The 25,720-nt window shown below is 35.9% G+C and overlaps 1 protein-coding gene across 1 annotated transcript; it reads right to left on the minus strand.

The window, feature by feature from the left end:
- Positions 1–24,611, minus strand: LOC137823629 (mediator of RNA polymerase II transcription subunit 33A-like). Its single transcript, XM_068628838.1, has 11 exons — positions 24,068–24,611; positions 23,630–23,983; positions 19,206–19,522; positions 19,002–19,093; positions 18,549–18,912; positions 18,229–18,439; positions 14,616–14,730; positions 12,694–12,855; positions 11,069–11,711; positions 9,834–10,040; positions 1–1,569 (listed from the first exon to the last, which is right to left on the minus strand). Exons 1-11 carry the CDS (start codon positions 24,463–24,465, stop codon positions 452–454), a joined length of 3,981 nt encoding a protein of 1,326 aa, XP_068484939.1. The 5' UTR covers positions 24,466–24,611; the 3' UTR covers positions 1–451.
- Between the last annotated feature and the right edge of the window lie 1,109 nt (positions 24,612–25,720).

A 25,720-nucleotide genomic window follows, 5' to 3' on the forward strand; every position in this document is an offset into this window, starting at 1 on the left:
TTACAATAAAATCCACCTTTTTAAAACTGAGGCAGATTTGAATGATTTAATTGGGGACGGGTACAATTGCTAAATGCATGGCATTTCAGTTTCTAAGTACTATAAGACCCACGTTCCCCAGTAACTTTAAAACCTCTTTGTAACATTTTCCCCTCTTATTGTCTAATTCACTGTAAATTGGTGCTATTTCACTAATACATCATACTCATGAAAGACTTGATAACATAGAAATATAGATCAGACATGAAGGAGAAATATAAATCTCAGCAAAGATTTATTTTTTCTAAAGAATTTCATGAGACTAGAGTAATGGAGCACTACGATTCAGACTGCACAGTCCACACTGCCGGTATTGGGATAAAGTAGTAAGTCCCATCTCAGTTGCAGAGCATAGGAGTAGACTTGCTTTTTGCTCTCGAGTAATTTCGATACTATATTAATACATGTTCGATTATGAGCACGGCAACATAGGTTCAGACTCAATCACATTGACAAGTTCAGCCAGAGCTCCCATAGCTGCCATGCCCCCTCTATGTAGTAGAGAGAGTGCAAGTTCATGTTCATTCCATCTGCTTAATCCACGCGCCAATTTCCTCAAAGTATCCACTCTCACTTCTTGAACCCATACAGGTGCAACACTGACCATTAATCCTACGAAACAGCAGACATAAGTTTTCCACGTAATAGGATTGCAACTGAGTGAAATTTTCTTCTCCATGACTTCTGCTAAGAAGTCCAAATGGACTTCAATGGTACGACTCCTTCTGGAGAAAGTCCCTGGTGGTAGTTTGGTCCCAACACCCCATATAATTGACCCTGACAATATCAACAGATATGCCATAGCATAACCCTCAAGTATATACGACGCAACACTATCATTGTTTTTCTTCACATCCCTTGATGACAGCAGCCAGGTAGGAATCGTCTCCTTATATAATTCCTGGACTAGTAGCATACCGCCTGCCGCACATAGAAGACTTGCACCAAGTGTTGCCACCTCTTTAGCACTTTCAGCGGCCAGGGATAGTGATGCTTCATTGGATTTTATGTGGCGAGAGCCAGCATCCGACCGTCTCCCAGCTAATACATTAGAGTACTCTGTCACAAGACCCACAATTATATCGTTTACATACTGCACATTGTGTATATTTCGACAAGATCGAAGAAAAAGGAATCCAGGAGCAACATAAGGATAGGCACCAGGGGCAGTGATAGTGCTACCCAACAGGCCATTCACACCACATTCAGCAGTCAGCTTTGAGGTTGAAACAGACAATGTTCCAAGGAATGAGGTGAAACAACTTCTCAACAGCTGAGCAACAGACTCATTGTTATGTCTAAACACAGATCGGGAACCTGATACAACAATGAAGTTGTGCCAGCGGCGAACCTTTTGGGCCCACAGAGAGCCAATTATAGGCATGCTAGGCCAAGGGCAACCGGATGCACAATTTTCCAAAGCTGCTCCAGTAATAGCATGCATGTACTCCAGGCTCTTGTCAAGTTTAAAAGTAATGGATAAACTGACCAAAGCTGCCATTGGTAGAGGCAGAAATACCGGTGAACCTCCTACCATACAACAAAGACGTAACTCATAAACAATACAAATACAATAACTATCATCATATTGTTTAATCTGATGAATCCCTATTAATTAAAAGAAAATATTAGAAAACAATTAAGTTTGCAGATTTATTTCAGTAATGCTAAGGATAAATTCATCCCCTAAAGCACACCATCGTCTTTGGCACATATATGGATGAAATGTGTTCTCACTCAGCACCATGTCAAGTGTTTCTCAAGAGAATTACCCAAACTCCTTCATGTAATAAACTAGAGTTACAATACAACAACATTTAAAGATGTACTCAGTCTTGCCAAACAATTCAAATCTAAAGAGCTATCCAGTCAATAGAAGAAACAGCTAATTAAAATATTCACCAGTCTCAGCAAAGTCAATAAAAATATATAAAAAGCATTAACCATTCGATGTATTTAGGGCCTCTTTGATAAAATAGAGGTTTAGCACTGAAAATTCATAACTGCAAATTAAAGGAAAATGCCTGTATTCATTAATAAATGAGTCTGTATAACAAACTACCATGATGTAATAATTAAAACAAGGACTTGAGAGCACTCAATGACCTCAACAGCATTATCCTAGAATGTGATGAGTGTTTTGTACTTTTTTTATTGAAAACATTTTTTGTTAGGCATTTAGAAACACAACTAGATTATTTTCACTCATTAAAATAGCAAACTTCAACATTGATGTGAGCTCTCTCAAATAGTATATAATTTTTAAAAAGTATTAAGAAGTGAATTTTTAAGTCTAACTCAACCTCACAAAATGGGCTTGTAAGATGGGGTTTCCAACTATTTATATATTGCAATTTGACTTTATCTCTAGTTAATATGGGATCTCCAATACACCCACTTAGGATGAGGACTAAACATCTTGAGCATGAGATTAGATATTCGTGTGTAGTCCAATAGCGATCCGATAGCGGGTGAAACAATAAGTTCAAGAAACCTAGCTAGAACAAGCTCTAATACCATAATAGTGAGTTCATGCCTAGTTCAACCTCACAAAACTGAATTGGTAAGGTGAGGTTTGCATCCCCTATGTATTATAATTAGGCCTTATCTCTAGTTAACGTAAGCTCTTCAACAAAAAGCATATATGATAAACCTCAACAACATTTTCTATTCTAGGAGGAATAAGAGCAATCACATAAACAGAAAACAAATGAGTGGCATGAATATGAAAGAAAAGGGAGAGTAGAAAATTAATTCCAATAAGCGATTATGACAATTATTACAGAACCAGAGAGGTGAAGAAAATTGAAGTATCGGTTGCAGCTGAGGGGAGACGGATGAATTTGAGAAGAAAGGAGAAAATTAGTGGAGGAGATGATATAAGGAAGACTTGACAACAAGGGGAAGGAGAAAAGAAATAAAATAGTGAGATGAGTAAGCCTATTCAAGGTTGAGGCTATAGGGGGCCATAATAGTCTTTTCATTCAAGTTTTTTCGCTTTTCTAGAATTCACCAAATCTCATTTTGCTACAAGGAGCCCAGCCATGGGCCATGGCTATCGATTTATATTATAAGCTCCTAACTAATGTCGTCTTCTTTACGCCATTATAACTATTTTAGGCTTTTGATCCAATGGAATTAAGATGAATTTTAGTAAAACTCCCCATATTTCATTGAAGAAAAGGATCCTTCATCACGATTAACTGGTGGAGGGACCCTTTACTTGAACTTTTTACGCTTCATGCTCTAAAAGCATTGTATAAATCTCACTAAAACAAAATATTTTATATTAGTTGTAAAATAACCAAAATAAATAAAAGTGCGAGACATTGTTGTTATTAAATAGAATATTTTACATTGGTTACATTTGTAATCAATGTAAAAAAAAAAATTCTACATTTTTTTAAAATTAAACCAACGTAGAAAAGCTTTGAACAACAATTACAAACATAAACAATGTAAAACCAAAAAATATCTAACTCATTAGGAATAGTGATGGTCACTAGTAACATGACATAGGTAGTGATTGTCAAGGCCAATGTTGTCAAACATGAGGATCGGAAGAGGATCAAAAGGGGAATAAAAAATCTTAACTTGAGGATCGTAACTCGACTCGCTAGAGTTACGAGTTTACAAAAAACTATATTCATAGACTTGTGCATGCATTTTAAAAACTATTAAAGGAAAAGAAAGAATAGGATAAATCCCTTGTGTATATTGAACACATAGGGTTATGTTTATATAGGAAAAGAAACATATGGACTAAGCCCATTACATAAATATGAGATATCTAACAATATCTATAATATCTCATAATATAAAATAATATCTAACACTCCCCCTCAAGCTGGTGCATATAGATCATATGTACCCAGCTTGTTACAAATGTAATCAATCCTAGGCCCTCGTAAGGGTTTAGTAAAAATATCTGCTAATTGATTATTTGAATTAACCAACTCAGTCTTGATATCTCCCGATATAATCTTTTCTCGAATGAAATGACAATCAATTTCAATATGTTTTGTCCTTTCATGAAAAACTGGATTTGAGCTAATATGAAGAGCAGCCTGATTATCACATATAAGTGTCATTTGAGTAACCTCTCCAAATTGCAATTCTTTAAGTAACTGTTTAAGCCAAATAAGCTCACAAGTAGCCGAGGCCATAGCTCTATATTCTGCTTCTGCACTAGATCTTGCCACAACACTTTGTTTCTTGCTCTTCCAAGAGATCAAGTTATCACCAATGGAGACACAATAACCAGAAGTTGATCTTCTATCAAATGGAGAACCTGCTCAATCAGCATCTGAATAACAAACGACTTTAGTATGGTTATTATGACCATATAACAAGCCTTTTCCAGGAGAGCCTTTAATGTACTTCACTATACGAATGACTGCATTCCAATGATCTTCACATGGAGAATTAAGAAATTGACTCATCACACTGACTGCAAAGGAAATATCAGGGCGAGTAACTATGAGATAGTTCAATTTTCCAACTAATCTCCTGTACTTCTCAGGATCTGAAAGAGGCTCCCCCTGATTGGGTAAAAGCTTGACATTGGGATCCATGGGAGTATCAACAGATTTCGAATTTATCAACCCAATTTCCTCCAAAATATCTAATGCGTATTTTCTTTGAGAGATAACAATACCAGTATTGGATTGTGCTACCTCAATCCCCAAGAAATATCCGAGTTTGCCAAGATCTTTGGTCTGAAAGTGTTGACAAAGGTGTTGTTTTACTTGTGAGATGCCATGGTGATCACTGCCTGTAAGAACAATGTCATCAACATATACTACAAGATAGATACACCCAGCACTCGAGTGACGATAAAAAACTGAATGATCTCCTTCACTGTGAGTCATACCAAATTGTTGAACAACATTGCTAAATTTTCCAAACCAAGTCCTAGGAGACTGCTTGAGGCCATATAAGGATTTGCGAAGACGACATACCAATCCAGAAGACTCCCCCTGAGCAACAAAACCAGAAGGTTGCTCCATATAAATTTCTTCCTGCAAATCCCCATTAAGAAAAGCATTTTTAACATCCAGTTGATAAAGAGGCCATTGTTGAAGAGCAGCCATAGCTATGAATAAGCGAACAGAGGCCATCTTTGCTACTGGAGAAAAAATATCACCATAATCTAAACCAAAAATTTGGGTATAACCCTTAGCCACAAGACGAGCTTTGAGACGATCAATAGTACCATCAAGACCAACTTTGATAGCAAAAATCCACCTGCAACCAACAACAGATTTCCTAGATGGTAAAGGAACAAGTTCCCAAGTTCCATTATTCTAAAGCGCATTCATTTCATCAAGCATGGCCTGACGCCAACCAGGATGAGCTAAGGCATCACCTACAGATTTTGGAATGGATACAGAAGAAATAGACGAAAGGCAGGTATAAAAGGGTTGAGATAGTCTATGGTAACTCAAAGCAGTATAATGTGGAGAGGGATTACGAGTAGAACGTATACCTTTACGGATAACAATAGGAAGATCAGGTTCAACAGTCAGAGGTTCAATTGTAGGAGTCGGAGGGGGATGAGGTGTTGGCACCGAAATAGAGTTTGCCGATGGACGATGAGATGTTTGACGACGACTATACACCTGAAGAGTTGGTGGCGGTGGTGAATCGTTAGGTGCACTAGGCACAACAAGAGGAATATTCACTTGATTAGATGAAGAAATTGAGGGAGAAGGACAAGACTTAAAGTAAAGGGAAGATTCACTGAAGGTGACATCTACTGAAATAAAATAATGGTTTAAAGAAGGTGAGAAACATTTATATCCTTTTTATGATCTAGTGAACCCTAAAAAGACACATTTGTGTGACTTAGGAGATAATTTATCAAGACCATGACTAAAATTATGAACAAAACATGTGGACCCAAATACTTTGGGAGGTAAAGAGTGGAGAGGGTCATGTGGAAATAAAATAGAATGAGGAATTTGTTATCTAAAACTGAAGATGGCATGCGATTAATGAGATAACATGCACTAAGAACAGCATCACCCCAAAAACGCTGAGGAACATCACCATGGATTAAAATAGTACGAGTTGTTTCAACAAGATGTCTATTCTTGCGCTCAGCTACCCCATTTTGTTGAGGCGTATAAGCACATGAAGTTTGATGAAGAATACCATGAGAAGCCATAAATTTTTTAAAAGAATGAGAAAGATACTCACGTCCATTATCACTGCACAAAATTCGGATGGAAATTCCAAATTGATTTTTAATTTCATTGTAAAATATTTGAAATATAGAAAACAACTCAGAACGGTTTTTCATTAAAAATACCCAAGTACATCTAGAATAATCATCAATAAAAGTAACAAAATAATGAAATCCTAAATTAGACTTAATACGACTTGGTCCCCAAATGTCAGAGTGAACTAAGGCAAAAGGAGATGATGCACGTTGTGAGACACTACTAGGAAAAGAACTACGAATGTGCTTCCCTAACTGACACGACTCACACGATAAAGTAGACACATTAGACAAACTTGGAACAAGTTGTTGCATCTTGGCAAGACTAGGATGACCCAACCGAGCATGAATAAGAGATGGAGAATCCATAATTGCGCCAACATGTGCAGAGATCTGTAGTTGATAAAGTCCATGAGACTCACATCCGATGCCAATCATCCGTCCCGAACTCCGGTCCTGTAAAGTAACAGAATCTTTGGTAAAAGAAATAACACAATCAAGGGAACGGGTGAGATGACTAATGGATAATAAGTTAAATGGAGACCCAGGGACATAAAGAACATCATCAATAGATAAAGAAGAAAAAAGATTAATAGTACCAACACCATGTGATGGTACACTATATCCATTGGCCATGGTAACCGAAGGTAAATAACCCGTAATAGATAGGGAAGAGAAAAAAGATTTATTACCAGTAATGTGATCAGTGGCACCTGAATCTAGAACCCAAGGGCCATGGGAAGTGGAGTGAGTGAGGCCAACAAAAGATGTACCTGAATGTGCAACAGAAGCCGTGGAACTAGGGTTCTGACGATCCTCATACCATTTAAGAAATTCATTGAAAATAGCAGGCTGGCCTGGGGTATCAATTGAAGTATGGTCCATGGTAGAAGGTTGCACAGGGGCAATTTGAACAACCGCAACAGATCTAGGAGGACGACCATGTAAGGCATAACATCTGTCAATTTTGTGGCCAAGTTTGCCACAATGGTCACACTTGTGACGCCCTTTGCCCGACTTGTGAGGGCGAGTACGATCATTATGCCGAGAGACTAAAGCAGAAGAGTCATCAACATGAGACGTTATATCAGTGGTGTGTTTACCTGGCACGCGCAAAAGGATAGAACAAGTGGAAGTAAAATTGGGCACAATAGGAGATCCCAAAATTTGATCACGAACGTGAGAATAATCATCAGGAAGGCCATGTAAACCCAATAACATGAAGAACTTGGATCTTTGTTCTAGTTCTTGAGAAGGAGTAGAGGCAGGAGGTAATAACTCATTAAAATCATGAAGAAGAGCATGAAGTTTACCTAGATATTCTGTCATTGTACCATCAAGACGTTTGGGAGCAACAATTGTGAGAAGATTTTGACACACACCATAGAGACGTTGAGTATCATTGTTGTATAATAATTTTGCTTGTTCCCAAACTTTTGAACATGTCTCATAAATACGAAAAATTTGTTTTAAAGATGAGTGAATGGTCGATTTGATAACAATGCATAATTGAACATCAATTTTCAACCAACGAAAAAACCTCATTTTCAGCAAGAGTAGGATGAGTAAGATGATCAACATAACCTTGACTCTTAAGCCATAATTTAATATCTGATGCCCAAGTGTCATAATTGGTTCCATCCAATTTGTCAATGGAAAGATGAACATTGACGTAATTAGTATAAATAGATGAATCCGGCATAATGATTGTGGAAGAAGCCACAGTGGTAGTGGCAGCAGAAGAAGCCATAGTGGTAGCGGAAGCGGAAGAAGCCATAGAGGTAGCGGAAGCGGAAGAAGCCATAGAAGATAAGGACAAATCCAGTCACCGGTTAATTGGCGGCAACAACAAAGATGAAGGCTCCGACAACGATTCTGGCAGCGTCTCCAACAGAGGCTCCGACAAGATTCCAACGACAGCTCCGACGGGATTCCGGCGGCGGCTCCGGCGAGATTCCGACGGCGGCTCCAGCGAGGTAGTGGTAGCTCCAGCGAGACAGTGGGGCGGTGGCTGGAAAATTCCAGTGAATAGTGGGTTCACCAATAAAAATTGAACCCTAAACCCTAAACCCTAACCTTATGCTCTAGATACCATATTAAAGGAAAAGAAAGAATAGGGTAAATCCCTTGTGTATATTGAACACATAGGGTTATGTTTATATAGGAAAAGAAACATATGGGCTAAGCCCATTACATAAATATGAGATATCTAACAATATCTATAATATCTCATAATATCAAATAATATCTAATTATATCTAATAATATCTAACAAAAACGAGAAACAATAAAAATAACTCATAATAAGTCTTAAATAGTAAGATCCAATGCATAACATAACTAAAAAAGGGATCACAATTCATGAAATTACTCATAAAAAACTAATAAACTCTTAGATGTTTGATGCAAAGAGAGAACAGAGAACTCTGAAAAGAACAAAAAATAAGCACCAACGACAATGGTTGTGGGTGTTGTGATGCCAACAATGGTGAAGCTAGCCTAAGCGGGACCTACATGAGTGCTTCAATGGCTTCAGCAACAACAGTGATTGTTGTTCAACAGCAGCGGCGTCAAGAGGTGTGTGTGGCATGAGTCTCCTTTGTTTCTAATTTGCAAATGGATGGGAACCCTAGTGAAACAAAAGGGTCATATGAGGATCGGGCTTTGTTTTTGGGTTGAGTCTTGTTTTTTCAGCCAACAAAGGGGTTGTCAAACCCTAGCTGCACAATATGGGAGGGATTGACCCTATGCACAATCCTACAACTTGATGAGAAACCTTGCAATCTCCCAGCGATCCACATCTACCTTAATCCTCCATTTGCGTTAGCTCATAACATCCCCTGTACTTGTGGGATTTCAGGGAGTTTACTTGCAATTTTAACAAAATTGGTCAAGGCCACCACTTTGTTTATTTCTTAGATCTAAGGTATTTTTAGATATGGTGGTTTGGTTGCTTCTCAGAGGGTGGTCTAGTTGTTTCTTAGAGGGTGGTAGCGTGGGGGACTGGTTGGTATTTGTCAGGGTGGTGGGTGTTGGTATTGCTGAGTTGTCCAAGAAAATGACTCAGGGAAGTGGTCATAACATATCATGTACCAAGTTGGATTGGGTAGTGATGAACAAGACAGACTGACATGGATGTGTGCAGTTCTTAACACATGTGATAGGCATTTCAGGCTATCTTAGAAATGATTGATACTACATCATTTCTACATCATCTAGATCAACATCACCGATGTAAAATGTGTCTCACGTAGTACTACCTTATAAACAGAAATGCCTTATTAATAGAAAGAGGATCCAATTTGTTGCTGATAAGCAAGCCAGTGGATTCATATTTCTCATAATCTTGAGATATCGAGCTGCTCTTAATGTTGTGAAGATAAAAAACACAGCAAATTATTCTGGTAACGGACTCACAGCAACTACGTAGCATATAAAATGTTGGAGCACTCCACATATCTTGAGTGACTTCCATCTACATGTGCATGTATCATATGTGATTTTTCATGGGACTCAATAGAAATCCATATAAATCAAACAAGTGCATAAGATTAATGAACCAAAGAAGTACCAGAAGAAGAGTTAGGAACCTCAACGCCAACATGAGTTAATATAGCTTTTATTTCCAATTCAATTGATGGAAGAAGTGCTGCTGGACTTGGCCAGTCTGTTCCATTCATTGGAACTAGTTTCCATACACCACGAGTAACTTCTGAAGAAAAGTAATCAATAATGGCAGCAAGTGACGCAGGAAGAAAATCAACAAGGTCTCTCAGACCTGAAAAGTGAATGGCACAAGTGTGATTAAATGAAGGTAGAACCAGCAATACATGCACTTCTGTCAAATAAATTTTTTCTTAGACTCCAACTGCCAACATTTTAACTAAATATTTTTTAATTTCATAAATAGTTGATTAAGTATCAGTACTCCCCAATTACCCTAGTTTGATGTGACCTCCTCCCCTTTAAGTATTAGAATATTAAAATATAATGATTGCTTAATGAAAATAAAAACGAGTTAGTACACAACTCTTAGACATTCAGCAAAATTTAACACATCTCAGAACTGCAAGTGAATGGCATAAGAGTGATTAAATGAAGGTAGCACCAGAAATACATGTATTTCTGTCCATTAACCATTTTCTTAGATTCCGACAACCAACATTTTCTAGCTAAATATTTATTAATCGCATTAATAGTTGATTAATTATCAGTGCTGCCCAATTACCCTAGTTTGATGTGTGATCTCATCCAATTAAGTATATGATATTAGTAATGGCTTAATGAAACTAAACAGTAGTTAGTACATGATAGAACACGACAACCTTCTATTAAATACATATATAAGAGAAAGAATAAGAAAATATTATAATGTGAACAGTTAGTGGAGTCAGCTGTCAGCAGAGACTATTAATAAGGAAAGTTGTTAGTGGTTGAGGGTGGAAAAATACAATTGTATAGTTTTGTGTGGGAGGGTTCAGAATCCTCGAAATACTTGAAACTAATTCTTCTGAGAGCTGTTACTGTTTGAGGAGCTCTTTAATACCAATAAAGACATTCTTGTTTCTTGGATACTGTTTCCAGATTCTAATCTGATCCAGTTCTATCAGTACACAACTGACATTCGGCAAAATTTTAACATATCCAAAAAATTGATTTTGATAAAAAATAATTGGAGCCAGAAAGACTATTTAATTTTCATGACTTAATTAATCATCTATTAAAAAAGACACAAGAAAGGTGGGACAAAATTGATTGATGCAATAAACTTGATTGATAGAGAAGTAAAGGTAGCATCTAGCCAACCTGTTGTCAATTCTCGTGATGAAATCCTCCCATGAGCACAAGCAGTTAAAATTGATTCAAGGACAAAAGGAAGAGCTTCCAGCACTTCCCATGCAGGAAGCATAGGTCTTTGAAAAGCATCTTCACCAGAATTTATGAGGGAGCTACATGCATTACTGCTAGTTGGTGACGAAGAATTGCTCGATGAAATTCCAACCTTGGTTATCTTCTGGTAAATCATGCTTAAAATCATATTAGCAGTTTGATGAATGGAATTTCCAGTAGAAATGCCAGAAAGGGCTGAAGCAACACATGATTTGTATTGACAATACAAGGCCCGCAATTTTGGAAACGAATCAATATACACAGGTTTAACAGATGCAGACTCATTTGGATTGCTTTTCCGCTTATCTTGGGAATACATAACACGATTATTGTGCAATGATATGATATACTCCAAACCTCCAACTGCAACTCCTAATTCAGTGATGCACAGGTCAAGTGGGGGTCTACAGAATTTCCATAATCGAATAAGGAAAAGAAATGCTAAAGAAAAGGCCATGTATGTTGATGTTGAAGACTCATCGCCAGTGCTATTCGAAGTCGGTTTGATTGAGCCAAATGCCTCACAAAGTGGCAATAAAGCAGCAGCAACTGTCGGGACCTGCACAAAGAACTTATGATAAAAATACTTGACATTAAAGCATGAATGGTAAAGAAATTAAAAAAAGTTTGCATACTAATTGCTAAGAAATGGTGCTTGAAATAGACAAACTATACAAGGGCTTTAGCTTGTTTAAATGGACTTATTTTAAACTTTTCTGCTACTTTTTTTAAAAGCAAAAAAAAAGAATTTATTAAAACACTTGAGAAAATAAATAAAAAGAGAAAATATATCGAGAGCTTATAAAGGTCTCCCTTAGGTGGTCATATATATATACAACAGATCTGTGTGATACAATGATGAAAAAGGAAAGAGTAAAAGACAAGTAATCCTAGGTATAAATAGGTATTACTCAAAACAACTTTTGGATAAAGCTTACTTAGCCTACTTTGAACCAATTCTAACAAAAACACGGGGCCAGCCTAACACAAGGAGTGTAGAAAAGATGCAATTTCAAAGTGAAACGGCTGGTTAATTGCCACATAAATTGAGGTGTAGGGCACAGTTAACACACAGCATTCATCCTACATGTTTTTGACGCTGTCTGATAATAATTATCTTTTCTACCTAATTTCAGTTGTCAGAAGAACATAAAAATTAATGCACACTTCATTATTATACAAAGAATTGGAGGTGAAGGGGCCACACATCACTTCAATTGTAGCTGCGAATCGCACATTTTAGCATCGAAAGGATTTAGTAAACTGTTTTCCAACCATGGAAATTGGAATTTTTATAAAGAATTGAATTTTCCAATTTTAAAAGGCATATTCAAACATGAAATTTAGAATTTGATAGTCCAATTCTGATTCCAAGGCTGAATTGGAGTTCAATTCCAAGCACAGAACATGGACTGATAAAATATGTCAACTTTCAAGTAAACCCAAATTTTTTCAGTCCATATAATTTTTTTTAATAAGAATCTAAAAGAGTTATCATATTCTTACAGCCACCAAATAAATTATCGAACTGAATCACTTACTACACCATGTAAAGAAAGTATATGAACAGTATCAACAGAGGAAGCACCACGGAGAACAGCACTTAGCATGGGCATATTATCAACCAAAAGGCTCCGAGATCCGGCATGACTGGGAGGTAACGGAGAAGCAAGAAGCTTGACCACATAGTGGATCACATGTTCCTGCCAAGTAGACAATGCTTGACACATCAGAAACAATAAATAATGAGGTATACAACATTCAAGAATGCGCGGAGTATTCACACATTAACCATAGGCCAGTACAACCAAAGGAAAAAACTAATATCTGAAAGGGGCAGTTGTAAGTTGTCATTAGTCGACACTGCAAACAACAAAAGCATAACATTTTTTCCAATTTAGAAAAGGGGAGAAACAGAAGCAGGCTGAAATCGGTGAAACTCAAATCCGGGTCCATAAATTAAATTCAAACCAAATTAGTAGCTAAACTAATTAATAAATTGAAATTTTCAATTAATGGTCCAAGCTATTCAATGTGGCATCAAGAGGGGGTCTAGAAAATTTCAATAAACCAAGCATATAATAAGACATGGTTTTCAAAATTGAGAGTTTACATAAACTTATGCAGGCTCCATAAACTCGCTAGAGTTACTTAATAAAAACACATTAAAATACAAATAAATAATATAATAATTAAACATTTTAATTCAATAAAGAAAAAAAACTATAATATCCCATACAACAAACACATTACATTCAAAAATTTAAGGAACAAAACCAGTGTGTTATCTAGTTTATTATATTTTAATTTTGAAATCATATATTATGCTTTATTTAGTTTAAAATTATTGTTAGTTATTATATTATATGTTATTCTTTATTTATTTTTACATGTTTAACACTTACATATTCTTCTTCAATTTTCAGTGTTAGATAATTATATAATAAATTCATTCATGCTGGCCACTGAGAAATTTTGGACTCAAATAAGATATAAGTTGAGGCCCAACAAATAAAAAAGAGAGAAGAATCACCCTAGACCCTACTTATGACCTGACCCATCCCCTCCCTGTTAGCTGGCGCAGCAGGTCAAACATTCAATGACAGAACACAATTGTTTTAAGCATCTTTTAGTTTCAATAAGAAAAGGCTGGAGTAGTCACGAAATCCAATTTTAAGTGCACTTTCACACAATCTCCAATACTGATCGCAGTGTGGTGCAATAGGTTCTTCAAGAGCAGGGGGTGTTGTTCTGCTCCTCTCATGTGGGATTGAGACATGTTCAACATATATGGAACTTGCAATTTTACAAAAGTTTACACAAACTTACTCAAAAATGAGTTTGCAAACGAGTTAGCCCCCTTTGTGTATACAAGAGTGTACACTTATGAGAGTTTGATTTGTCACGTGGTTTTGATAACAATGCAGTAAGGTACAGAATACCTGAGTGAAAAACAAAATGAGGTCTGATAATTCAAAATTATGGTTGGAAACCAATGAACTACCTAATTACATTACAACAATAATTGTTTGCCTTAATTCCACACCAATAGATCCAACAGATTCCAAATTAGTCCATCATTCTAGTATGCATAAAAGCTTTTAGCTGAGACTAAGACAAGATTACTATTAGGTTCCCAACACATCGACCAAGTATGTAGCTAAAATACCCTTTAAAATTTCTAGGCTAGGCTAGTCTTCCTACCTTGAGCTAATCTTTATGGTAGAGGGATGTGCAGTTCATTCTCAATTCTAACTTTCATAATATAATAAATCAGCAAACCTAAGTTTACATTTTTACCATTATCCATAACAAGATTGATAAACTTTAGGGGTAAAGAGGGAGTGATAGTACATGATTTAAGAAATATACATCCGAGGAAAAGCCTGAAATACATCTCAGCAACTGTGTTGCAGGAGGACTTGCAATGTACAATATCTCTAGTAGGAATAGGATTTTTCACCTGAATATACCATCCGTGACTGAGGGATGCACCGCATAGAATCTTTGCAGCTGCTGGCCTTTCCACATCTGATCCATTTAATGCAATATAGTACAACTTCTCTATCTCCGTCAAGCTAGGACAGAAGAAAATTATTAAGGTCAATCATTACTATCAAAACTATGCTGCTCATTGTGTATTTTAGGAAGTTTTGTATTTTATCCTTCCAATAATTTTATTCTTTATTACAGTAGTATTATGTCATTAATACTAGGATTATGTATTTTAAATCAACCTCATAATTACTGGGATTTGTTTCCTTAGAATTAGCTCTCTATATTTCTTGAAATAACCAGCAAGCTCATGTATCTATAGGTCCAATGGCCTCATTATTGATACACTGAAAAATATATTATTCTTTCTAAATTTGAGATAGTATTAAAGCTCCTGATCTTTGGAAGTCTCTGGCCATGTCTATCAACCCTAAAACGCAGCCTTGACCAGTAAAGAGAAAGCTCAACTATACCATTGTCAGCTAGGACATCCTTCATTTCAAGTTGTAAAATTGTTTTTCCCTTCTTTGTTTACGAATTTAAAGGTGCGAAGTCTCCACTGTGAGGTGTGTAAGTTTGTTAAACACAAGTGTGTAAATTTTCCCATTAGCAATAAGAGGAGTCTTGTCCCTTTTTATCTTGTTCATACTGATGCATGGGGTCCCACTAATATTCCTAATATCTCAGGTGCTAAATGGTTTATAACCTTTATAGATGATTGTACCCAGGTGATTTGGGTTTTTGTTCAGTTTGTCACAATGGTTAAGAATCAATTTGGAACTAACACTAAGATAATTAGGCCTGATAATGCCAAGGACTACTTTAATCTTGAGTTCAACGCGTTTTGCCAAAAAGAGGGGATAATCCTGAGTCTTCATGTATTAACCCACCTCAACAGAATGGGATTGCTGAAAGGAAGAATGAACACTAGAACAAACTAAAGCTCTACCTTTTTCATATCATGTTCCAAAGAAATTTTGAGGGGAAACCCTTCTTATTAGCACTTATCTCATCAATAGATTACCCTCTACAATCTTTGGATTAAAGACTCCCCGGACCGCCCTATCCTTGTTCTACCCATACATAAACCCTACAAATAAACGCCAACCTAAAATATTTTGGTGTGTATCCTTTATGCATGTTCATAGTAATGGAAGGGAAAAACTGGATCTTAAGGATGTTAAATGTGTTTTTTTAGGATACTAAACCACACGAAAGGGATATAAATGCTATCACCTACCATCCAAAAAATTGTGTCAAGAAATGTCACCTTCAATGAACAAGAGACCTACTTCAAGCAGCCTCATCTTCAAGGGGAGAACATAAGAGATGAGTCTCTCATCTTCCAAATATGACATTTGAATCTGCACCCGAACCTCCTGGAGTTACAGAAACTGTACCTGAACCTGGACCTAAATATGTACCTAAACCCGCACCTAATAGGGTGGAAAATTTGGGAACAATTAGGTTTATTCAAGGAGAAAAAAGGTCATTCCAAAATCTATCCATGTCCAAAAATCCAACCTACCACCATTGCATGAGATAACTATTTCTAATCCTATAAATTCAGACAATTCTAATGAGTTTGTATATGAAAATTCAAAAGCATAGGTGGACCAAAACCTAGACCTTCTCGTCCAGAACATGCACCCAACAACCACTTAACCCTCTAACAAATTTCCTATCTTTTGAAAAATTCTCCACTACACACAAAACCTTTCACAAAAACCGAATCTCTATAACCACATCTTCCTCTATATCTGAAGCATTATCTGGCAGGAAATGAAAACAAGCAATAGATGTGGAAATTGAGATGTTAAACAAGAACAGGACTTCGGAACTTGCCACCTTTCCAGCAAGAAAAAAAAATGGGGTGTAAGTGGGTACATACAGTAAAATATCGGACCGATGGGACCATTGAATTATAAGGCAAGGTTAATAGCCAAAGGATTCACTCAAACCTATGGTGTGGATTACTTGGAGACATTTGCTCTGGTTGCTAAGATGAACACAGTCAAAGTAATATTTTCATTACCAATAAATGATTGAGATCTGCATCAGTTCGATGTGAAGAACGCATTCCTACATGGAGCCCTTGGTAAAGAAATAAATGTACATGGAATTTTCCCCAAGCTATGAAGGAAAGGTTATTACTGGAACTGTTTGTAAGTTAAGAAAGGCTTTGTATGGGCTGAAACCTATGAAACTCCGACACAACAATCCTCAAGAGCATGGTTTGGTAGATTCACCAAGGTTATGACAAGTCTATGTTACAAACAAAGTCAAGGGAATCACACTGTATTCATCAAATATTCAGTAAGTAACTAGGGATGACAAAAAGGAGCAGCAAATGATATGTCAATGCCTTGCCACAGAATTTGAGATTAAGACATTAGGAAGAGTTAAATATTTTTTGGAAATTGACATGACTCATTAAAAAAAAAATCTACATATCTCAACAAATGTATATTATTGACATGCTTCAAGAAACAAGAAATATAGCCTGCAAACCAACTAGTACTTCAATTGATCCAAATATAAAGTTGGGAAGTGAAGAGGAGGATATTGCAGTAGACAAGGAAATGTATCAAAGACCTATTGGCAGCTTATTTAGCTATCTCACACTAGGCCAGACATTGCTTTTGTTGTAAGTCTAGTGAGACAATTTATGCACCAACCAAAGGAGGCGCATTTACAAGCTACTGCTAGAATTGTTCAGTATTTAAAAGGGACTCCAAGAAGAGAGATTTTTCTTAAACAAAACAAAAGTGCAAGTCTTGAAGCAAATACGGATGCAGACTATGCAGGTCAGTTATGGATAGGAGATCAACTACTGGTACTGCATCTTCCTTGGTGGAAACCTGGTGACTTGGAGGAGTAAAAAACAAAATGTAGTAGCCAGATCAAGTGCTGAAGCAGAATTTCGAGCAATGGCCCAAGGAATATGTGAACTTCTATGGTTGAGAATTATATTGGAAGACCTAAAGATAAAGTGGGATGAACCTATAAGGTTATATTGTGATAATAAATCTGCAATTAATATAGCCCACAACCCGATGCAACATGATAGAACTAAACATATTGAGGTGGACAGCTTATCAAGGAAAAACTAGATAGTAGCTTTATTTACACCCTATATGTGTCCACTCAAAATCAACTTGCAAACATACTCACCAAAAGGCTTAACTGAATTAACTTTGAAAGAATCATATCCAAATTGGGAATGGAGAACACTTACTCACCAGCTTGAGGGCTTGAGGGGGAGTGTCAAAAATGTGTTGCTCATTATGTATTTTAGGAGGTTTTTTATTTTATCCTCCTATAAGTTTATTCTTTATTACAGTAGTATCATGCCATTAATACTAGGATTATGTATTTAAACTCAATCCCATAATTACTAGAATTCGTTTCCTTAGAATTAGCTCTCTATATTTCCTAAAATAACCAGCAGGCTCAATTATCTATAGGTCCAATGGCCTCATTATTGCTATACAGAGGAAATATATTATTCTTTCTAAATTTGAGAATTAGCAATTAAAGATAACACCAAAATTAGATCAAATTTGACAACAGAAAGAAACCTTGAGGCAGGAGTCACCGTTAGAGAATTTATAAGAGTATTGTTTAATGGTGTTCCTTCCATAAATATTGACCACGGAGATTTTTCTAGAGGTGATGAATCTGACAAAGACAAAACAGATGTAGAGACATAACCAGGCAAGAAGTATACTGATGTATCCATTAAATTCCTAGCTATGCAAGCTTCCACTATGAGATGCCTCAAGTTCCCACCTGAAAGATAATTCAGCAGTATCATAGATATTAGCAGAAAAATACATACTTTTGTATATAATGCAGGATGGAATCATGGAAATAAAAGATCTAGTTCCAAAAAGTTAACCTGCTTTTGTATTGGCATTAGCATGAATTCCAGTACCAGATTCACCCTTTCCATTCATAGAATTATAAATGAAGCTTGCTGCTTTTCTAGCTGCCTGATTGGCTGCATCAATAACTAATGTAGGAGGGCATAGAAGGCAAGAAAAGTGCCCAAGGACTTGAACAGATGAAATCAGTTCGAGTTTCATAGAATCATCACTTTTCATTTCATGTGTACATTCTGATTCCATAGACACTTGAACAGAAGAAAAATTATGTTCAGCGTCATCCCTTAGAACATTTGCAATTGCCAAGGGGACAATACATAAAAGTACACATAGACGAGCTACAAGATGGGGAATAGGACCTTCAGGGGGATCACGTTCCTGCAATTAACCATGAGGATGGGGTGGTAAGTTAAATATTTGGTTAATATTTCAATGAAAACAAAACATTACAATGGACCAGTCTCAACTCGCTGCACAAGTCGAAGGGCTGAGAGCCAAAGTGCTAGAAAAGTTTCTTGCCAGCTAGCCTGGTTTAGTATTTGAAGTGTCTTGATTCCTTCTGCAAGTAGTTGATGAATATGAGGAAACTGAATCAACATAACTTTCTGAAAACAAACAGTTGATAACTGTTAAGCAATAATAAATCCAATGAAAACACACTCAGAATTTACCTGTAAGCACATCGATAGCTGATTTGGTAGGAATTTGTCTAGAATCCATAGCATTCTCCATATAAATGTCAAAAGGAACCCAACAAGGAGATGGACAAAATCGGTAGTTGCATCTCAACGGTACCTTACATGATCCCATATTGATGAGCGTCCCAACCAGCCGATGCTTACTTAGGCAGTAATCAAAATGAGAAACTCCACGAATGTTTGCAGAAACTTTTGTTAGGACTTGGTTTACTAATTTTAGTTCTGATGAGGCCAACTCAAGGGATTCAAGAAATTGCAGCCTCTGCTGGAGGCAATTGAATTTTTCAGGCCTATTATACATGATGAATAACAAAATGAGGAAAAATATTAGTCAATTTCCCAGCACAAATCCTACACAGCAAGTAAATATATGCACTAGTAAAATTGTGGGACACACCAATCCACTAGTAAAATTGCTTTGGTGGAACACACTAGTAATTCATTTATTTGTCTCTTTCAATCTCCTTTCCTTGGTCCTTTGATCATTAACTCTAGTGCAACTAGTTAAATATTTAGCAATCGTTCTCTTTTCTCTTTCTTTATTACTGTTGCCCATTTTCCTTTTATAACTACTGCCTATGGTTACAATTACAAGCTTGTGGCATTATTACTACCCAACCCCTTCCATCCCTAATTGTTTTTTGTGTCCCTAACTAGCCATTTAATTTACCATTTGTCACTCTCTACACCCAATCCAATAATATTATACTTACTTTCACTAAAACTAATTACCTAGCAGGATCAGATATCGAGCTAGCTGATTTGCCTTTACACTCTCTCTCCATCACCATTTGTATGTGCATCAACGGTCTATCCAATAATGATTCATACACAAATAAGACATCTCACGTTGACAAAATTACAAAAGATGGTGTCATGTTTAAAACATTTGTCTAATTTGAATTATGAATCATGTCATTAAGGAAAAGATATTTGTTAGTCATTACTTGATAGTCTTAATAAAGAGTTTTGTCTCCTATTTCTATAGTTCAATTTGATATTTGGAGTCCTTCCTTACCTCACATGGTTTTCAATATTTTGTTACCTTTATTAATGATTATTCTAAATGTACTTGGATTTGGTTGATGAAGAATCAACCATAAGTGTTTTCTATATTTCAAACTCTTTTTAATGAAATTGAAACACAATTTGGTATATCCATACATGCTTTTTGTAGTGATAAATACTTGTGAATATTAGTCTCACAAATTCCAGTAGTTCATGGCCTCTAATGGTATCTTTCATCAAACTTTGTGTCCCCATACTCCTCAACAAAATGGAGCAGTTCATCACAAAATTAGGCATCTTATTGAAACTATCAGACACTTCTCCTTCATAATCATCTTCCTCACCATTTTTGGGAGAATGTTGTCCTTACAATATGTTATCTCATTAACTAGATGTCATATTTTCCATAGTGATTGAGTACACCACTGTCATTTTTCTCATTCTCCTCTATACCTTTTTCCTCCCCATTTTTTGCACCACATGTTTTGTACATAACTTTACACCTGGTCAAGACAAACTTTCTCCTCGACCGTTCAAATGTGTCTTAGTGGTGGGATATCATCGTCCTCAAAAGAGTATCAATGTTTATCTCCTGATCTTCATAGGTATTTTGTGTTTGTTAGCATCTGTTTCTTTGTAATTGCTCCATAATATACACTTATTGCTTCTAATGACAACATATGTAGATACTTTCCCACCACAGTCAATTTTCCTTCAACACCACTAAATGATTCTACCATAACTTGGGATGTTTTTCTAGCCCCTATTTAGGTATATCAATGTTGTTCACGGTCTATTGAAATTTCAGTACAGGATCCCTTTGCAAAAGGTAATGATATACTGGAGGCCATGTCTAATCCTTCCCTAAGATTATTTCCCATACAAACCTCATTTATCATTCCTAAAACTCCAAATGAAGTTTTATCTCACCTAGAGTGACAGCAAGCAATGATTGATGAGATGTATGCCATTCAAAGTAGTGGTACTCACGAACAGGTTCCTCTTTCAGCTAACAAATCAATTGTTGGGTGTTAATGGTTGTACACACTTAAAACAAGACATGATGATAACATTGATTAGAATAAAGCTCGATTGGTTGTCAAAGAACACACATAAGTTTATGACAAATTATAGTGAGACTTTCTCTTCTATTGCCAAAATGATATCTATTTGACTTCTTTTTTTGCATTGCAATTATTCACCACTTGACTCTATTTCATCTTGACATCAAAAATACATTTCTACATGGTGATCTTAATGAAGAAGTATACATGTAGCAACCTCTTGGTTTTGTCGCTTAGAGGGAGTTATTTCATATGTATGTCATGTACACAAGTTCCTATATGGCTTTTAGCAATCATTCTATGCATGGTTCGAGTGTTTTAAGACTATCATATGGAAGTTAGGAATGATATCAAAAGATGTGATCATTCTCTATTTTATTTATCATCATTCTCCCCGAGGATGTATCTATCTCATTATATATGTAGGCAACATTGCTATCTTAGGCAGTGACAAGTAGGGTGTACAACTAAAATAATATCTTACTCAAAAGTTCTAGAGAAAAGATCTTGGACAACTAAGGTATTTTCTTGGTATAGAAGTTTCACAATCGAAGGATGGTTTGGTCACATCTAAAAAAAATATGCTTACAACATTGTAGAAGAAACTAAAGTTTGAAATGCTAAGCTTGTGGGCGCACAATGGATCTAAGTGTCAAATTTGTACCCAACCAACAAAAATTGTACTATGATCTTGGGAGATACAAAAGGTTAGTTAGTAAGCTAAATTACCTCATTGTGACTCATCCTTTGCAATGAGAGTAGTAAGTCAATGTTTAAACTCTCCTTGTCAAGACCATTAGGATCCAGTCATAAAATCCATAAGTATACTACGAATGCTCTTGACAAAGACCTCATTTATGAAGATAAGGGGAATACTCAAATTGTTGGGTATTTAGACATAAGGCCACCAAGCAATAGATGTTCCACTTTAGGGTATTGTGTTCTTGTTGGAGGTAATATCATGGAGAAGAAATAAGAATGTTGTAGCAAGATCAAATGTAGAAGCAAAATACAGGACAAAGACAATAATCACTTTTCAGCTCATACAACTAAAAAAACTCAAAAAGCTTAAATTTCAAGAAAGTTCTCAAATGCATCTCATGCATGACAACTAGGTAGTATTATAAGTTGTCTTTAACATTTTCTTTCATGAAAAGATCAAACATATTGAGATGAATTGTCATTTCATAAGAGAAAAACTGAAGTCCGAAGACACCATTAGAATTGTCAACACTAGTGATAGTTAGTTGACATATTCATGAAGTCTCTAAGAGGACCAAGGATCCAACATGTTAGACACATAGGACTTACATGCTCCATCTTGAGGGAGAGCATTATAATTATATAACAAAGGAGCATATCTCACATAATCAAGAATATTTAGATTATATATTTATTATTAAAAACATTTTTACTTATTCTTGTATCATATCTTTATTATTAGAAGATATTAAATCTCTTTTATTTATTGTATTGATTCCTTTTTTCTCAATATAAATAAAACATTTACGTTGTCTAAGAAACAAACGGATTCAATTCAATGTCTCTGTTTTCTAAGTTTAACATCAACAATAAGGTTTTATCCAAGACTAACAAAGACTACCTACTAGACTGCTATTGCCATCTTGATTCTCCATGGCAGCAGAAAGCTCACACATGATGTTGTGGCTTTAAAGCATGTTTATACATGAGAAAACTTCCAGGCATAGTCCAAGTCATCCAAGTCTACCCTGTCTTGCCATGGTCAATGGGATTGCAATTGGATCTAATGGTAATTGGTGCAAGACAGAAGTAGGAAAAGGTACAAGGAATATGAAATGACTTCTCATTTTGGCATAATCTACCATATAAGCTAGTGTTTCTTTCCATCTTTTCTTGCAGATGGAATTTGCACTCATTTGGATAACTTCTAGCATTCACAACTCACAAGACCAGGAAACCACTTACATAAACGCTTCCTCTCAATACTGTTACATGTTTAATATAAGTATTTTTCTCAACTTTTTTTTATTTTTTTCCATTTAAGTGAAAATAGCACAACCAAACCATATTATGACATATAGCATACACATCAAACTAGAGATATCTTACACCAGCAATATGATGAGTAGAGAACAAATTTTACTATCACATTGTTTTATCAGGCAGTGACAAAACTCGAAGCCATCAGTTGCTTGAAGCTCAACTCAATTGATTACACTAATTTAACAGATCATTTCCGCATGCAGATTGGTTCAACGGCAAAACATGTTTCATTCAAATCACCACAGCAATTACGCACTAAACATTCAAGACAAAAATCATATACAAAGTAGGAGACAATACATGTTCAAGAGAACAGACTGCAGCAGAATAGTAGCCTTTCTGCTTTCGGTTAGGCGTTCCAATACCTCTAAGGCGGTGAATGAATTCCGCTTCCTTATCTGTTCATGGTACTCACTCTTCTCAAAACTCAGCGTCACATTACGATCAATGTCCATACAATCCTCACCCTCACCTGCAGCAACCAAACGCGATTTCTCACTAAACTTCACTTGAAATCCCCAATCCATCAGCATACAATCGAGCAGAGAAATCACAATCTCGTAAAAGAACAGCACGAACACGTGCCCTATCTCCAGATCGCGCACCTCGTAGGTTTCTGAAAACAGAAGCGCGGAGTCCACAGAACTCAAAATCCTGCCAAAAACAGAAACGCGATTAAGCAATTGAGTGAAATCAGTGGACTGAGTAAAGAGAGAGAGCGAGATTAGGGTTTGTTACTTGCGGTTGCAGGCGAGAGAAGGCGTAGGGTGAAAGGAGAAGGCGTGTTGCGCGAGGAGAGGGAGGAAGAGAGCGAAAGAGTGAGGTTGAGAATGGCGGTGAGGAATGGCGTTGGAAGCGAGAAGAGAGAGTATTTGAAGGGGGAAGAGGAGGCGCGAGGAGAGAGCGTGGTGCGTGAACTTCCACATCCAAGGCTGGTTGTTGTCATCGTATATCTGTGATACCAATAGCTCCCCTAGCTCGGGACAGGGAAGCGCAATGCCCAGACTGTTCAAGTGTTCCACCAGCTCCGTAACGCGCGCCGCTGTGGGTTTGGTGCTGCATTGCTGCCAAAGCTTTAGCCTCTTCAGAACCCCTTCGCGCACTTCATCGTTCCACTCCAGTGCCGACGACTCCATGCTAATCGCTCAGTATTCTGTTGCTGTTAGTTGGTAGTTCATGCTGCTCTCATTCTGGCCGCAAAAAATTAAGAACTGTTGGGGAATCGAATGCAGTGGGGACTATTGCCTATTTCTTTTATCTATTTTTTGTGATTTTGGTCCCTGCACGCGCTTCAAACAGAATTAATAAATACACCTGTCACAATTTTGATCATGATCTCAACTTCACTCGAATTTTTTAACTCATCTTCACGCAGGGTTTTTGAATTATTTACAAGCTAGGATTCAATTTTATTTACAAATAATTGAATTTTTAAAAATTAAACAACAATTTAGTTTAGTTTATTAAACAATTTGGTCTTTTATATAATTTAATTTAATATTATTTTTTTTATTCAATTCTAGAACGAAATTGGAGGAAGAGTGATTTCCTAATAAATATGTCTCTTCTTATCTGCTTTTCTGGATTAATTTTTACTGTCCATAAAAAGAGACATTTTGGGTAAAAATATGTTTAATATATAACTTCTTTTATTTAAAATTTATTCATTTTAATATCCTAGTCATTAATTTTGAATTAAAATAATTAAAATAAAAATGGAATAAAAAGTATAGATAAATATTCATTGAGAAATTAAAAAACATACAAAGAGGTGGCAGTTCTTCTATATAACATGATTGATATTGATGTAAAAGAAAAATAAAATCTTACTAGTGAATCAATTAGTAAAGGGAAAAGAAGTGTGAACGGACCAACATGTTTATAATTAAATTAAAATTCTATATCACTTTTAGTTAGTCTTAAAATGTTTTTCTAAAAAATAATAATTAGAAATGTATCTATCGTTCTTATTGGTGAAATATACTTAAATAATATGTACAAAGAATAAAGTCTCTATTTTGAGTTTGTGAACTCATTCATACCGAAATCTTGTTCAAATGTCAAGAAATTAAGTGAAGTTCACTCACACAAAAAATTCTAAAACTCGAGTAAAAGAATTAATACCAATAGTAATCACTAAAAAATTAACGAGTATTCCCTAATAAATATATTCCGTTATATTATTTGCACCAATTTAATTTATAAATATTTAACCATTAAATTTTAATTTTAATAAGTTATTTATTAAATTTTTGATATAATTACCTTATTCATCCCTACATTTAGGGTCAATATTCAATTTAGTACAGTGGTTTTTTAAAAAATTAATTTGGTTCCTATGTGTTTTTAAAATATATCTAAATTGGTCCTTTCTATTAAGTATCACCTTAC

The sequence above is a fragment of the Phaseolus vulgaris genome, chromosome 8, assembly GCF_000499845.2.
Source record: "Phaseolus vulgaris cultivar G19833 chromosome 8, P. vulgaris v2.0, whole genome shotgun sequence".
In the NCBI taxonomy this organism is placed as follows: domain Eukaryota; kingdom Viridiplantae; phylum Streptophyta; class Magnoliopsida; order Fabales; family Fabaceae; genus Phaseolus; species Phaseolus vulgaris.